This window comes from Eremothecium cymbalariae, chromosome 3 (genome assembly GCF_000235365.1).
Source record: "Eremothecium cymbalariae DBVPG#7215 chromosome 3, complete sequence".
Classification (NCBI taxonomy): Eukaryota; Fungi; Ascomycota; class Saccharomycetes; order Saccharomycetales; family Saccharomycetaceae; genus Eremothecium; species Eremothecium cymbalariae.
In genome coordinates, this window is record NC_016451.1 from 647,772 (window position 1) to 664,612 (window position 16,841).

A 16,841-nucleotide genomic window follows, 5' to 3' on the forward strand; every position below is an offset into this window, starting at 1 on the left:
AGGTTTTTGAAGTTATTAACGCTTGCTTAGCTACTTAGTAGAAGGAACCGGTACTGTTGCAGTGCAGCATATTTGCAGGTTCATATAATATTAAGAAGGTGAAGCGCAAATTTTACCGTACATCACGAATAAAAAGCCAGGGGATTTCGCAGGAAATTATAGAGCAATGAGCTTTGAAGACTATATCAATGCGCAAACCATTGGAGTTGATAATCTTCAAGAAGAGCGTCCAGAACAGAGGAGTAAACAAGACTATGCCAATAATTTCAGTAGTCAGGTTGAAAGTAATATGGCTTTGAAGCAACAGGAACAGCCACTTGAGACCGTGCATGTCGGTAATGCCGCTGGGGATGGCCAGCTGTTTAATGCGTTTAATACAAATGCTTCTGATACTTTGACTATCCCACAAGTAATTCTTTCACCGTATGAACAGTCGGAAGATTTCAGAACCCCTACGCAGGTAAGTGAATTGCTTCAGGCACCTACCATCAACATTCAGACACCTGCGGATAATGCAGGTGGTGTCCCCTTTACCCAAACCAAACCCAGTGTTGATTTAAGTTCACCTACAACCGCTTCTCAATGCCATGATTCTTTTGACGTTAGTCAACTACGGATCCCTAATACGCCCAACCGAGATAGTTATCTTTACACTGGTTTGAGCAGCGACAGGAGTGTTAGTGGTCATAATTTACACTCTCCAGAAAGTGCTTCGCCTTACGTCCACTATCATGACGTTGCGGTGTCGCCACAGGTTTCCTATTTAACTACTGGCAACGATGACTTGGATGAGATATTAAGTCTTCATTCAGGAACAACTGAGAACTCTGATTACTTTCGTATTCATGACATTAACGATTTGAATGCCATTTTAGATGACAACGCAGATGTTTTCCGATCCTCAGGATCCACTGAAATGACTTCACAAAGTCCTATTAACAACATATTAACGCCACCTAATACCACATCTCACTACGCCCCTCAGATAAGTGTTCATCAGGTTGTTGACCAAGTACCGACCTCGTTCAGCGTTACTCCCTCTCCGAGGACCTCCTTCAATGAAGGCAATAATAGGCCCAATGTGGACTTTTTATCTGTCCATAACGCAGAGGATTATGCTGTTACAGATGATGCTGACTTGGATGATCTTCATGAACAGATGCGTCAAGGGCGGAAACAAAAACGTCGTCCGTCAAACAAATCATCCAGGTCACGGTCAATTGGCCGTAGTTTGTCTCCGGATGAGAAAGCACGTTCTCTGAGCAAGAATAGGGAGAAGCTTCTGGAACTGGCAGCTTTACATGTACCTGATTCGAACACTAACAAGCCCATATCTCCATATTCGATACCCACTGGTTCAACTTCTACAGTAAACGCTACTCCGGTCAAAACAGCTACCCCCCTCGATGAGGGCGAGACAGCACTAAATTTATCTGGTAATACGAGAAGAAAATCCTTGCAGAAGAACCCTGCAATTTACTCCTGCGACCTATGTAATAAAAAATTCACCAGGCCTTATAATTTAAAATCCCATCTACGTACCCATACAGATGAGAGGCCGTTTGCTTGCAATATGTGTGGTAAGGCATTTGCAAGACAGCATGATCGAAAAAGACATGAAGATTTACATTCAGGTAAGAAACGATATGTATGTGGTGGGAAGTTAAAAGATGGGACTTCCTGGGGATGTGGTAAGAAATTTGCACGAAGCGATGCTTTGGGAAGGCATTTCAAGACAGATAGTGGCCGTAGGTGTATTGCACCTTTATATGAAGAGGCCTCAAGAGAAAGGGCAGCTCAGAATTTAGCTCCTCCATCCGAAAGCGAACAATTTTGGTTAGCCCAATAAAACAAAAGAGAAAACTGGATTTCCAAATAAGATATGTAAAATTATGAGTATATCTTTATCACGTTTAATACGAATAGAATGTATCGTGTCTTTATAATTATATTAGTATAAATAACAAATCTCTATATATGATTTGATATAGTTCGGTGTTCCAGTCTGAGCGTTGGGTTTTTTCCATAATATGCTTCCTAAGTGCAAGCGACAAACCGACTGGAATTTGAATAAAGTTGAAAACAGAGATGTAAAAGTATTTATTTAAAAGTATCAATTGACAACAATAATAAGGCGCTAATAGAAATATGGAACTAGATGACGGTTCTAGATTAGTTGATCGCATTCGGAATAATGCAACAGCTGCTGTTTCAGACGAAATGTCGAAGTTGGATTCTCTTCAACAAGAGTTAGAGTATAAGAGACAAACGCAGGCCTTGCAGGAATTGTTGGGTAAAAACGCCTTCATGCCCATTAAAATATCGAGTACAATTGTTCAAGGACCCGATCCCATCAGAGATAATGTTCTTCAATCTTATCTCGATGCTACAATTTATAAAGCATCCAATCTAAATCAATTAATGTATCAATCTGATGTCCTTCATCGTTTACTTGTTTCCCAATCATTAGGAGAATCGGTTACTCAAACTTTGGACTGCAGAGGGACGATAAATGCTCCAATAAGTTCGATACAAATTCCAAGTATTTTTCATTCTAATGATGCCCCACAAAATTTATCTGTCCTTGATATTTTGCACCGACTTCAGATAGATCCTGTGAAGAGGTTCTCCGCTAAAACTGGGACAAATATTGGAAACGGGGAAGGGGACGGTTATCTACAATTCCAGTGGCGTAATATATTAGGCGGTGGTGAGAAGATAACGCTAGATGCAACAAAGGGAACAAAAACGCACTCTTCGTATTTGTTAAATTATACAACTCCAGTGAACCCATGGTGGATGGGAGATCTGACGGCTTTTAAAAATGCTGTTCAGCTTGGAAAAGCTGAGCTGTATACAAGAGGTTTTAAAACCTCTTTGAGGAGTATGTTCCTTGATAAGCGTAGCTGGAATCACGAATTCAATATAGAAAGCGTCTTGAGAACAACCAGTAACAGGAACCCACAAGCATCCGATTCATTGTTGTTACAATGCGGCGACGATTTCAAAAATTCTATCTCCCATGCAATTTCAAGAGATTCAAGGGATAATGCTATCTTTCCTTCGAGAGGGCAATATATTAAGCTATTTAACGAGCTTTCTTTGGGAACATATTGGAAATCAATTTTAGAGTTTACAGATGCAAAATCATGGCTAGACAAAGATTTCATTACCATGTCTACAACTATCAAAGGCGGTTATATTGCAAACTTAAACTCAGATAATAAATTTATACACATGAAGGACAAGTTCCATAGTGGAGGAAGTAACGATGTGAGAGGTTTTCAACAAATGGGTTTGGGACCGAGAGACATATATGACTCTATCGGTGGTGACACATTTGTTGCGTACGGCATTAGCGTTTTTTCACGCTTGCCAGTTAATAAGTGGTCCAATTCAGGTTTTAGACTCCATTGGTTTTTAAACGGCGGCAGACTTATTAATCACAACAATTCAGATTTAAGTGGGGTATTAGATCAACTATGCATGGAACACTCGATAGCTACCGGTATTGGCATTCTATTTAAACATCCAGTTGCTAGATTCGAATTAAATTTCACCTTACCACTAGCTGCGCATTCCTCAGACTCCGTCCGGAAGGGATTCCAATATGGTATTGGATTATCATTTCTATAATTCTGGGTTTGCTAAAGGACCTAAATAACTGCATGAAAATAGATGGTTAGAGATAACAACTATGTGTACTTAACTTTCTTTGTTTCTTTATAGATAGTCTAGACCTCAATATCTCTCGAATAGACGTGATGGGAGACGATCAGCTTACATGCACACTAGTTATTTCATTTTCATCTTTTATTTACTTTTATTTAATTATCTCTTCTAAAGTTTGACTGTAATTGTAGTTATCTATTTGTTCAGCTTTTCTGCCCTACGTTGCTGGAATTTTATCCATTGATCATGGCGATTAATCACCTCTAGTATTATCAGCTGCTCTATACATGAGACAGAGCTATTCAATCGGATCCAATCTCCTTCCCGGTTCTCTTCGGAAATAAACACAACCTCTTTGTTTCTAGTCTGCAATAAGTTCCCGATTACCAACTGGTGACTGTAACGTTCTAAGGCCTGTGTAGCCTTTTTAATGAGAATCCCACTGTCTGTCTCCAACTTAAACGAGACTATCATCGCCTGTGAGGCCCACGAGTCCACTAGTCTACGTAAAAACTTTGGAACAGGGTCCAAATTCACTATAAGCTTCCCATTACTGGTAGTACTACTACTATCATCCACCCTATGATTGAGATGCCGGTTACTTTCTTGAGACTGGATTTTATGCTCAGGCATTCTGGAGTGCGGCACGAAAAAATCTGACACCGCTGCTGCCAAGTAGAATAACCCACCATCATTGTTGAGCAACTTTGCAATTTCCTTCAAAGACCATAAATACTGATTAACACTAGTAAACGGAAGCAAAAGTAACCTCCTCTCCTTATGCCGGTACCGATCATACAGCTGCTTGTTTTTCAAAATTCGATCGCGATATTTCTCATTAACATTCCCATCTTGATCAAAATAATCCAAGAAAACCACCTCTGCATCATGAGTGAAGGACTTATTAAAAGGCGTTAAAGAAAACTCTCTGTACAAGAATATCACCGAATATCCATTGGATAAAAACTCCTCAGCACTAGACGCCCCACGAGTACCCGCAGAAAAGTTATCAATAAACCGCACAGTATTGTTCTCCAATGGCACAGTAGTTCCACCCGACGTAACAAGAACCACTCGCTTACGCCCCATGGAACGTTGAAAATCCACAAACTCTTGCGCCTGCAACAATAACTCATCCAAGTATGGTGGTCTTGGATTAGTCAAGAAATAATGCTCCTCATCCTCGATATGTGCAATTGGTAATGTTGCAGGATCTATTTCCCGGTTAATCGCCCTAGCTATCTCTGTAGTGGAAGTGTGAATAGTTTTCAGACTCATATTATTAACAAACAGACAAACCAAAACACTCCAAAAACAAAGAAAATTCTATAGTAGATATCTTATCTTCTCCTTAGCAATTCAAAACACTCTCACACGCTGATCAAATATATCGTGGCTCCGTAACTATCTCATTAAGTCTTGGTCCGTCTGTTATATGAAGAACACAAGAAGGAATAGCAACTTTTAATTATTTGCTCTTCTTTTTTCACTCTGTGTGTGCATCTTTCTATCACACATTCTTCTACATTTTATATACAAAATACAGATACATAATATAATCAAACATCTGAGATTTTAAATAATCTGAACTATGTTGGAGAAGACAAATTGAATTCAATACCACTTTTGCTTCCAGTGGAAACCAACACAATAGACTGTAGTATCCATCCAATCTTAGTTAATCAGCTCTAAAAACTATACCATACATAATTACTTCTCTTGAAAGTCATCAACCCAACCCATCTTTGAAGACAACAAACAACTTTTTAAACAGCTAGACCTAAAGTTTCCCGCTCATACATATATACACACTCACTCTCTCAAAAATATGGAAAACACCAGTTTCACACGGGATTCTCAGAAATGAAAGTGAAATTTTTGCAAGTTGCCTGCCTTCATATGAAAAAAATGCGTGTGGCGGACAAACAAACGGCTACCTAGTTGAGATTGAAGGAATATAGGTACAGAGAGAAGAGAGGGAGATATAGAGAGACGAAGAGAGGTTAATGGGAATGGGAATGGGAATGGCGATTGGTTTTTTTGATTTTAATTTTCTCTCTTCGAACAAGTAATTTTTTTAATTTTTTCAGTACTGATATAGTAAAAAATAAGCCTTTAGAAAAAAATCAATCCAGTGAAATATTATCTACTTACACTATTTGGTAGGAAAGCATACATTGAAGATTACAGTCAGAAAGAAGCAGTACTCAAGAATTTTTTTGTATCTAGACTAACGTTTTTTTATCTCCTTTTATCTCCTTTTATTGGTTCCCCCTTTATCTCTCTTTTTAACCCATTTTTAAAGGTTTTTTTTAAATTCTCTTCATCCATATTATAATATGTCAGTTGAACAACAAGAACAGCCATCGCAAGCCATTGAAGTTGTCAATTCTGTTGAATCAGTTGTTGCTACTACACCAGATCAACCGGGAGGTGAGGGAAATGAGGGTAGTGGGAGCAGTAGTGAAGACCAGTCACAAGTGACGCCTGTTTTGGCTACTAAGGGTGGTAGGGAAACTTCTGATAGGATTTTGTATGTTGGGAATTTGGACAAGGCCATCAATGAGGATACATTGAAACAGTATTTCCAGGTGGGGGGTCCTATTGCTAATGTGAAGGTTTTAGTTGATAAGAATAACGAAGAGGCGAACTATGCTTTTGTGGAGTACCATCAGCCTCATGATGCCAACGTAGCGTTCCAGACGTTGGACGGTAAACAGATTGAGGGTAATGTGATCAAGATTAATTGGGCTTTCCAGTCGCAACATGTTTCATCTGATGATACTTTTAATTTGTTTGTTGGTGATTTGAATGTTGATGTTGATGACGAGACTTTGACTGGTACTTTCAAAGAGTTTCCTTCATTTATTCAAGCTCATGTCATGTGGGATATGCTGTCTGGTAGATCTAGGGGGTATGGCTTTGTTTCATTTTCTGAACAAGATGTAGCTCAGCAGGCTATGGAATCCAAGCAGGGGTTCATTTTGAATGGCAGGGCTATTAGGATTAACTGGGCTTCTAAACGGGAGCCCCAGCAACACCAGCCACGCCCCCGTTCCAACCGGGGTGGTTTCCGCAACAACAACGGTCCTAGTCACCAACAGTTTAGAGGTATACCCCAAGGTCATCCAATGGGTTCTCCCAACAATGCTGGACCCATGGGCATGGCCCCACAAGGCATGGCCCCACAAGGCATTCCTCCACAGGGTCCGGTAGTCCCGCCCCCAGTCAATCCTCAAGCCGTCGAGGCCATGATCAGAAGAGCCCCACAGAGAGTTACCACCGCCTACATTGGCAACATCCCTCACTTTGCGCAAGAACCTGACTTGATCCCATTGTTACAGAATTTTGGTTTTATTATTGATTTCAAACATTACCCAGAAAAGGGCTGCTGCTTTATTAAATATGATACACACGAACAGGCTGCCGTCTGTATTGTTGCCTTGGCAAACTTCCCATTCCAAGGCAGAAACTTGAGAACCGGCTGGGGAAAGGAAAAACCAGCTTTCATCCCAAATGGCATGGTGCCCCCCCCACAACAACTTCTGCATCCTTCGCAACAGCCAATTGATGCACCAGTTCCACAAGAGCAAGAGCAGCAATAAATAAAATCCATGTTTTAAAAGTCATTAGGGGTTCTATGTGAACGATATCATGCCAATGCATGGAATGGCTAGAACATAATCTACACATGCTGTTTTTTATGTTCTATTTTTTTTCTGTTTTTGTTGAACTATTCACACTACAAACATTGTTGTACTTGCTTACTATATATTACTTGTGTTTAAGAAATCTTTTTGTTATTATTGTATAACTAGGATGCGTTTCTGTACTTGAATAAAAAATGAATCTTATTCAAATCTAACTTCTAACTTGCTACTCCTTATCCAATGTATTAACATCTGCCATTATAGAAAAGAGCTTCATTTTTAACCAGCCACCAATCTATATCTGTCTAAATTAATAAATAATTAAGAGCTCTTGCAGCTCATCACATCGCCCGTTTCATCTCTTCCAAAGTTGATGATGAGTTTTAGCTTCACCACCGTTTTTTATGATCTGACATATTTTGTGTTTTTTCGAGAGAATTTCTGAAAGGTCATTTTCCAGTGGATTTTTGTTTGACATGAAGCTGTAACTTTAACATCTAATTGACGTTTGAATTGAGACTATATCACATAATTTTGGTTCAGCAGAGTATTTTAGAGGAACAGGAAATTTGGTCCGTTCAAACAAAAATTTGTTTTGTTGCAATTTTCTGATTAGGTATAAAGGTGCACAAGTAAAACTAAAAGCTTCTGATAAAGTTTTGAAGATATCTTCCAGAGCCTTTTAGATATTGTGAGCTAAGATTATACAATAGAGGGAAGATTGTAGAAGAGAGGATAGTTCAATTAATTTGCTAACGAGATTTTTAGATTTGCATTTTTATAAGCAGTTTCTAAGAAGGTTATTTTCTGCTTTGTTTCCTTGTTTTATGAGTCTGCTGGAACAAAAACTAAGGGATTTGATTGTATTTTGTGAGTCTGGAAATATCAATACAACAGTTTTTCTGGTAATATTAGCGGCTATATTTTTTTTTATAAACGGAGGTTCGAGCTAGTTAGTGTTATGGAGGGTCTAGGGCAAGTTGCTGGTAACCTGACAAGAGATTTTAGGCATCGAATGTTGGGTCGATGGGCGCCAAGAAGTGTTGAGCAAGAGGAAAGAGTTATCAAGCGTGGTGGTTATGTGGCAGGGTTGCTAAATGATGGAAATACATGTTTTGTGAATTCTGTATTGCAGTCGTTAGCTTCTTCTACACATTTGTTGCAGTTCTTAGATGATGAGATTGCAAATGTGATGAATGAAGATGAGGATACTACAGATGTCGAGGAACAGGAGGAAAAAGAAGGGAGCAAGGAAGTGGAAAATACTAAAGGGGAAGATCTGATCCAGCGGCCGACCAGGAAAAGTAAGGTATACGGGAAGCGCAAAAAGAAGCAACTCAGAAGCACTGATGCAGAATCGCTAATGAAGTCTGAGAAACCTCAACTGAATTTCACTATAACGTTGAAGGAGTTGTTGGATAGTTTGAATGCTAAACACTATAGAAATAAACCATACTTTAAAACCAAAAACTATTGACAACAATGTCCAAAGCTCCAAACAAGAACATAATTTTGGGTTATGATCAAGAAGATGCGCAAGAGTTTTTCCAAACTTTATTATATGAAATTGAAAAGGACATTCAGTCCATTCATGGTAAACCTCCAAAGAATCCTATTCCAGTTGCTGAAAGCCTTTTGCTAGAAGATGCCATAGTCGGATCTGAAAAATTGGGTAAGGTAGGAACTATATATATTCCAACTGAACAGATTGATCCAAATAGCATTCTCAAAGATAAAACGAAGAATTTTACACCATTTAAGTTGCTTACACCTTTTGATGGGATAACTGCTGAACGAATTGGCTGTTTGAATTGCGGCGAGAATGGTGGAGTTCGTTACTCTTTGTTTTCTGGGTTGTCTCTAAATTTACCCAACGAAAATATTGGTTCCACTTTAAAACTATCAGAGTTATTACATGAATGGGCCAAGCCCGAAATAATTGAAGGTGTTGAGTGTAATAGATGTGCATTGACTGCTCGTCAAAGAGCTATTGGAAAAAAAGCTTGAAGAGTTGGAATCTGTTAAGGATAACGAATTAACGTCTGCAAAATTGACTAATCTTGTCAAGTATAGGCTTGACCAGTTGGAGGACGTGTTGTCAAAGCCTGCAATTGATGACGAAGACTATAAAAAGTTGCACACTGAGAACACCATTCGGAAGTGCTCCAAGTCTAAACAGATTCTGATAGCAAGACCCCCTCCATTGTTATCTATCCATATTAATAGATCTGTTTTTGATCCGCGAACCTTCATGATTAGAAAGAACAACTCCCGTGTTTTATTTAAACCTAGACTAAATTTGTCTCCATTATGCTGTGATATTAATGACGTAAACTTAGATGCAAGGTTGCCCATGTCTAAAAAGGCGCCTACATTTGCTGAAGAATCGTCAGAGGAGGAGCCATTTGTGGGTGAATATTACAGCAAAGTGCATCGTAGATTCCAAGCCGAGTTCGAAGACGACGAAGAATGTGATGAAGGTAATGGTGAAGAATTAGGCCAGTATCAATATCGTAATGGTAAAGACGTTCCACAATACGACCCATTAGATGATGAATATTCTTCTTCGAGCGAAGATGGACAAGATATGGTTTCCTTGGAAGTTGATGCTTTAGGAAACACAATCCCAAAATCTAAACCTGCAGTAGCTGAAGATTCGTCTTCTGATGAAGATGTTGGCAAAGAGGTTGAATCTGAGTTCTTAGAAAAGCCGCTAAATGATGAGGCTGATATATTAGATGAAGATGATGTTGAGTACGATGCTTCTAATGAAAGAGAGGATGTTGACAATGGACCTAGTGATAACAATGTGTTACCGCCGTTGCCGGAGCCAACTGATGAGCCAATAATTTCCAATATTCCTGTTGGTCCACTAATCTATTCATTGAGATCTGTTATTGTACATTACGGCAGCCATAACTATGGACACTACATAGCCTTTCGGAAGTTCCGTGGCGTTTGGTGGAGCATAAGTGATGAGACTGTTTACATTGTCGATGAGGCTGAAGTTTTATCTACCCCTGGTGTTTTCATGTTGTTCTACGAATATGATTATAATGAAGCCACAGGCCGTTATCGTGATGATCCGGAATATCTTAATGAATCAAATACAGTAGTCGATGTCGACGATGAATATGACTCTCTCACCGGTTCTACCAAGACTTCGATTCAAGATGATAGCTTGAATGATTGAATCGAAAAAAGAAAACTATTCCAAACCATAGACATACTAAATTGGTTATGTACCTTTTTATTTTAAGGCTATTTGGCCTATTTTGGACAATCAACCCATATGCAATTTCATACGGATGACCAGTATGTGCCATCTATATAGCATATAATGTGAAATTCATCTAGCAAGTTTTGCATATTCAGAAACTATTCTGTAAATTAAATGGACATCTAATGTCTATTTCTGTATCTATCTATTTATACATAGTATACACTCATTAATGTGCACGTGAACGATCGTGTGCTGAATTATGCGCATTTAATTACCTAAATACTTATCTCATTGAACTTAGACCAACTCCTCATTCCTTTCTTGCTCCTTACCTTTATATTTCGTAAAATGCCTTTGTTCCGCTTGTGTCTCTTCTTCAAGGTCTTCCGCGATGAGCTCTTCTATATTGTAGTCATACAAAGATGGATCGTTGTTATATTTTCCGATGACCCGCCTCTTCAAACCTGTGTGACCAACTAATGTACTATTCTCAGAAATATATGCTGAAGTATTCAGTCTTACTTGAACTAGATTCTTCAAATAGCTGTTATCCTTCGTATCGTTTCTTCTGTTCCTGCCTCCAACAGCACCATCAGTCTTGTTCAGTTGATATGAGAAAACGGCAGACACAGTTGGTAAGAATAGAACAACACCAAGCACTACGAAAAGAACAATAAAATATATTATAAAACCCATGCTTTACTAGCTAACCTATCTCTTAAAATCGTCTTATGAGCAAACCCTTATGCATCCACTCCTACAACACACATAACCATCAATGTATGTTCTTTTTAAGATACCGGGTTTCTTTTTTTAAATAATTCACTTACAAATCTACAAACCTACAACGAATTTTCAGTAGTTCGAAATACCAATCTCACTAACAAACCCAGTAAGACAGCATCACATATTTTGCCAAAGTAAACCAAATAGAGAGCATGAAAGCCATATCCAGGCCCATTACTTTAATAAAATGCGTCCCTCGCCACTTTCCCTTTCGTTCATCAGGTTATTCTGTCAGGACATATTTTACCATCTCCCGAACTTCACAGTCACATAGATACAATATTAATATGTCATCTCGCCGTCACATTCTACAAAAACCTTTTTATAGCAGCACCTCCTCTACGGATGGACGCATTATACCTGAGAGCATTTCAAGTCTGACTATAGAAAACTATCATGAACAGTCTGATGCCTTGTTAGATACCCTACTTGACAAAATCGAACTGGTAGGCGATAGCCACCCGGAAGTAATCACGGACGCTGAATTCTCACAGGGTGTTCTAACCATCGTTATTCCGAAGATTGGAACCTATGTAATTAATAAGCAACCTCCAAACAAGCAAATATGGTTGTCATCTCCAATATCAGGCCCCAATAGGTATGATTTGTATAACGGCGAATGGGTTTCACTAAGAGACGGAACAAAGCTACTCGATGTTCTTTCCAAAGAATTAGCTACTGTTGTTGATCCTGCTGAAATAACTTTCTAAACACGCATGCTATTAACGAAGTCACACCTGATCTGCTACCATTGATCTAAACTTACGTATCTCCTACTCCACTCGTTTCAATCTATTATCATGTTACGTTTGTGATGACTGTACACCTGTGCATCAATCAGGTTCTGGACTGAATATCAGGGGGGTGTATGGTATGTAATGTGTCTTCCTAATTAGCCACTGACTGCTTTCTATATAGATATATAGTTGCTACGCTTTATCCTCCCCTTTTGCGAACATTAAACTATAAAAAGGAGTATCTCCTCTGCCGTTTGCAAATCAAGAGAGCACCGCATATAAAGTAAATTGATCCTACAAGCTTCGCAGCAGTCATCTCAGGCGCTATTATATTAACCTATACAATATACCAACTAAAATATGTCCAAATCTTACATCATCAAGTTGAAGGACGGTGTTGATTCCACTGAAGTTAAGGAATCCATTTACGACCTGGGAGGCGAAGTCAACCACGACTTTCCTCTTATTAACGGTTTCAGTGTGACTATCCCTGAGCCAGATGGACTTCATATTGAGAGTATTAAATCGAAACATACCGACGCAATTGAACTAATCGAGGAGGATCAAGAGGTACACCACATGGGAGCATAAGTGGTAGCGACAATGATATCTAATTTAATATCCTATGTAACGTACGTACAAATAATATATTGTATCATTGTATACTCTATCTACCGCTTTTCTGGTTGGAGTAGTGAACAATCTAATTGTCGTGGAAGGTCCACAAGAAGAGCTCCATGATGTTTCTTTTCAGTTGTATAAGATGCATGCCCTCCCCCCATGTACCTAATGTAGCCAGGTAGGAAATGGCTTATTGCTACATAAATACTTAGCTTGTCACTTTTCTGTATTAGGGTAATATGTAGCATTGCCTAATTGATCAACTTCTTTGCAGCCTGTATACAATTTAGTTATATAATTAAGTAGAAGGATTTAATTTAAGAGTGGCCTGTGGCGTGTCGGAGAAGAGCGTAGTGGCTTAAACCCTCAACAGTACGTACATGGTATATCGGGCAGTTTCTAGGAGATCAGGACTGTTGTTAAGCTTCACTTTTCGTTGTAGTATTAGTAGAAAGGTGGGTGATTGATAATAATAAAGTTTCTGTTTTAAGGGGGTTTCAAATTCACGGAGGCGGAGAGAAGTGGGTCAACCTAAGTGGCTTTATGTGTAATATATTGAATGAAACTTACTGAATACGGAACCGGGCCCTAGTGAACTAGTGGATAATGCGCATGTGCAAATTGTAAAGTATACGAATATATATATATGTACATGATAGGGATATGAAGTGAATTTATAGGGTGTAAAGTTTTGTTTTTTGGCCGTATTCATCAGAGATATCGTTAGTGATTTCTAGGGTACAGGATGGTGTATGAAAGTATCAATTCGGATCCTCATTTCAAGCCTGTCCAAAAGATATACGAGGATCGTCTTCGGCAGTTTATTGATTCATCTGGGGATTATAAGGACAATAACTTACCGAAGTTCTATGATAAAGACCGGATACAATTAGATGGTCTGGCTGTGGACGTGAAGTACTATCAGGTCCCATATGATCGAGAAATATCGCCAGTTGCTCCGGAGAAGCGTCCCTTATGGGAGCACGTGATTGCGATGGATGAGGCTGGTGAAATCAACTGGAGTCCTGTGGCTATTGGACAGTGGTTTGGGCCAAGTTGGTCTACGACATGGTTCAAAGTTCATTTGCGGGTTCCGGAGGAGTGGTTAGATTCGAAGGAACAGTTGGTGTTTCAATGGGATTGTAACAATGAGGGTATGGTGATTGATCCTGAAAATGCCAGGCCTTATACTGCGTTCTCCGGGGGTGGGGAGAGAACGGAGTATTTGATTCCTAAGGGGAAAGCAGTGCTTCCATTCTACATTGAATGTGCTAACAATGGAATGTTTGGCGTGGGGAATGGTAGCAGTATTAATCCTCCTAATAATGATCGGTTTTTCAGGTTGGATAAGGCAGATTTAGTCTGGCCAAATTGGGAGGCCAGGAATTTATTTGTTGATTTTTGGATGTTAGGTGATGCAGCTAGAGAATTGCCGGATAATTCTGCGCAGAAGCATCGCGCAAGACAGCTTGCAAATCGTGTTATGGATCTTTTCGATCGCGATGATGCTTCTAGTGTAAATGTTTGCCGCCGTTTCCTTCGTGAAGAGTTCTTTGATGAATATATGGATAGTTCTAAGGTTTATCAGCGTGGGGACTCCCAAATTGATGCAACTGTGTGGGCAATGGGGAACTGTCACATTGACACTGCGTGGTTGTGGCCGTTTGCAGAAACTAAGCGTAAGATAGTTCGATCCTGGTCGTCACAGTGTGTGTTAATGGACGAATTTCCGGAGTATCAATTTGTTGCGTCTCAAGGACAACAATTCAAGTGGTTAATGGACTTACATCCGGGTTTCTTTAAGGATGTTCTTCTTCCAAAAGTTCAACAGGCCCAGTTCTTCCCAATAGGTGGTTCTTGGGTAGAAAATGACACTAACATTCCCAGCGGAGAGTCTTTGTGTAGGCAGTTCTTATTAGGTCAGCGTTTCTTTATGAAATATTTTGGTATGAAGAGTGACATATTTTGGCTCCCTGACACCTTTGGATATTCTTCACAAGTTCCCCAAATTTGCCGTATATCTGGAATTCATAGATTCCTCACTCAAAAGCTATCTTGGAATAATATTAATAATTTCCCACATACAACTTTTAATTGGGCGGGCATTGATGGTACTCAGGTTTTGACTCATATGCCTCCAAGGAATACATATACTGCAATGGCTCACTTTGGAGACATTTTGGGTACTGCAGGACAAAATAAGTCAAATGAGGTGTATGGATCTGGTTTATTGTTGTATGGATATGGTGATGGTGGAGGTGGACCTACAAGAGAGATGTTGCTCAAGATGCGTAGGATTAGATCTATGTCTAATCGCAATGGAAATATAGTGCCAAAGGTACATGTAGGTAAATCTGTTTCTGAATTCTACCAAGATATTTTAGATAAAACCCATGATGGACATGATTTGGCTACCTGGAATGGTGAGTTGTACTTCGAATTTCACAGAGGTACATATACCACTCAGGCAGAAACAAAGATGTTGATGCGGTTCTCTGAAATAAAGCTACATGACTTGGAATGGATTGCAACTAAAACTTCGGTTATGTTACCAGATAAGTACGTTTATCCTGCAGTTGAAATTAATAATTTGTGGGAAGATGTTTTATTATGTCAATTCCATGATGTTATTCCAGGTTCTTGTATCGAGATTGTTTACAAATATGAATCCGTTCCTATGCTAAAAGCTGCTATTTCAAAGGCTGAATCTTTGATTGCTGATGCATTGAAAGTATTGAAGGGTGACGAAGAGGAATTGGTGCCCGTTAACACGTTACAGTGGGACGTCGAGTTACCTGAAGATAAACCTGGTGTAAACGAACCATCGGATATTTATACTACCAGCGTCACAGAAAATAGTGACAGCATTATCCTATCAAACAAAAAACTACAGGTTAAAGTGGACAAAAGGTCTGGTTCTATTAAAAGTATCGAAGACTTGCAAGGTGATACGGAATATTTGGATTTGGTTGGTGGTCGTAATAACTTAGGGGCCAATCAATTTGTTTTATTTGATGATCAACCATTAAGTTGGCAAGCTTGGGATACCGAGTTATACTCGGTAAATAAATACGAGTACTTGAATGATGTTAGGTCTGTCAGAATTTCTGAAGATACGCAGAATGTTGTTGCTGTCGAAGTTATTATTGCAATTTCCAGTAACTGTCAGATTATTAGTACAATTAGTTTGTCATCAATTGCTAAACATAGAGCAGATGAAGCGATCGTTCATATCAAAACTGTAGTAGAAAACTGGAACGAAACGAATAGGTTTTTGAAGGTAGAGTTTCCTGTCAATGTGCGGAACGATTTTGCCTCTTATGAAACTCAATTCGGTATTACAAAGAGACCGACTCATTATAACACATCCTGGGATGTGGCTAAATTTGAAGTTTGTCATCACAAATTTGCAGACTATAGTGAATATACTAAAGGTGTTTCAATTTTAAACAATTGCAAGTACGGCTTCGCAACACATGGGAATTTGATGAGATTATCGTTGTTACGGTCTTCTAAAGCACCAGATGCACATGCGGACATGGGGACTCACGAAATCGAATATGCAATTTATCCGCACTCAGGTGGATTGACTGCAAAGACCGTGGAGCTAGGCATCAAATTCAACTATAAATATCAGTACGATATTCCAAAGTTGTTGGCTAAGGAATTTAATGACATAATCTCCTTGATCGGTGATAAAAATGTAATCTTGTCAAATATAAAGAGAGGAGAGGACGATGAAGACGTAAACTCTAATTATGCCTTGGATACAAAATTTGAAACTAGTATAGTTGTCAGGGTTTATGAGTCCTGTGGAGGTGAATCTTCTGCCACTCTCCTAACGTCTTTGGATTTAAAGTCGGTACTAAAAATCAACAGCTTGGAATTAGAGACTGTTGAACGGCTACCTTTTAAGCCTGCTAAAGATAATTGCAATTCTAGATCTGAAATACCAATTAAATTGAGACCTTTCGAGATTGCAACTTACAAGCTGATACTTTAAAAGTCAGCAATCTAATGTACATCGCTGCTAACCTTGGCCCATTTTTGGGCTTCTATCCTATTCTATTTATATGTACATGTAAACTTAAAAAAAATATGTAAGCAAAAATGAGACTTTAGTTAACAAGCAGCCTTTGAAAAATCTCAACA

General features: G+C 39.0%; 8 protein-coding genes and 1 further gene across 8 annotated transcripts; 7 read left to right on the forward strand and 2 right to left on the reverse strand.

The window, feature by feature from the left end:
- Window positions 1-166: 166 nt before the first annotated feature.
- CRZ1 (DNA-binding transcription factor CRZ1) lies at window positions 167-1,849 on the forward strand (the record flags this gene model as incomplete). Its single annotated transcript, XM_003645599.1, has 1 exon — window positions 167-1,849. One exon carries the CDS (start codon window positions 167-169, stop codon window positions 1,847-1,849), a length of 1,683 nt encoding a protein of 560 aa, XP_003645647.1.
- Window positions 1,850-2,148: 299 nt separating this feature from the next.
- On the forward strand, window positions 2,149-3,636 carry SAM50 (SAM complex subunit SAM50; the record flags this gene model as incomplete). Its single annotated transcript, XM_003645600.1, has 1 exon — window positions 2,149-3,636. The coding sequence occupies one exon, from the start codon at window positions 2,149-2,151 to the stop codon at window positions 3,634-3,636; it is 1,488 nt and encodes a 495-aa protein (XP_003645648.1).
- Window positions 3,637-3,867: 231 nt separating this feature from the next.
- Window positions 3,868-4,950, reverse strand: CAB2 (phosphopantothenate--cysteine ligase CAB2; the record flags this gene model as incomplete). Its single annotated transcript, XM_003645601.1, has 1 exon — window positions 3,868-4,950. The coding sequence occupies one exon, from the start codon at window positions 4,948-4,950 to the stop codon at window positions 3,868-3,870; it is 1,083 nt and encodes a 360-aa protein (XP_003645649.1).
- Window positions 4,951-6,011: 1,061 nt separating this feature from the next.
- Window positions 6,012-7,277, forward strand: PUB1 (Pub1p; the record flags this gene model as incomplete). The annotated part of the gene is made up of 1 exon (XM_003645602.1): window positions 6,012-7,277. One exon carries the CDS (start codon window positions 6,012-6,014, stop codon window positions 7,275-7,277), a length of 1,266 nt encoding a protein of 421 aa, XP_003645650.1.
- A 1,006-nt stretch (window positions 7,278-8,283) lies between these two features.
- Window positions 8,284-10,515, forward strand: Ecym_3345 (the record flags this gene model as incomplete).
- Window positions 10,516-10,842: 327 nt separating this feature from the next.
- On the reverse strand, window positions 10,843-11,241 carry EXP1 (Exp1p; the record flags this gene model as incomplete). The annotated part of the gene is made up of 1 exon (XM_003645603.1): window positions 10,843-11,241. One exon carries the CDS (start codon window positions 11,239-11,241, stop codon window positions 10,843-10,845), a length of 399 nt encoding a protein of 132 aa, XP_003645651.1.
- Window positions 11,242-11,483: 242 nt separating this feature from the next.
- YFH1 (ferroxidase) lies at window positions 11,484-12,041 on the forward strand (the record flags this gene model as incomplete). Its single annotated transcript, XM_003645604.1, has 1 exon — window positions 11,484-12,041. The coding sequence occupies one exon, from the start codon at window positions 11,484-11,486 to the stop codon at window positions 12,039-12,041; it is 558 nt and encodes a 185-aa protein (XP_003645652.1).
- A 387-nt stretch (window positions 12,042-12,428) lies between these two features.
- PBI2 (Pbi2p) lies at window positions 12,429-12,659 on the forward strand (the record flags this gene model as incomplete). The annotated part of the gene is made up of 1 exon (XM_003645605.1): window positions 12,429-12,659. One exon carries the CDS (start codon window positions 12,429-12,431, stop codon window positions 12,657-12,659), a length of 231 nt encoding a protein of 76 aa, XP_003645653.1.
- A 775-nt stretch (window positions 12,660-13,434) lies between these two features.
- Window positions 13,435-16,692, forward strand: AMS1 (alpha-mannosidase; the record flags this gene model as incomplete). The annotated part of the gene is made up of 1 exon (XM_003645606.1): window positions 13,435-16,692. The coding sequence occupies one exon, from the start codon at window positions 13,435-13,437 to the stop codon at window positions 16,690-16,692; it is 3,258 nt and encodes a 1,085-aa protein (XP_003645654.1).
- Between the last annotated feature and the right edge of the window lie 149 nt (window positions 16,693-16,841).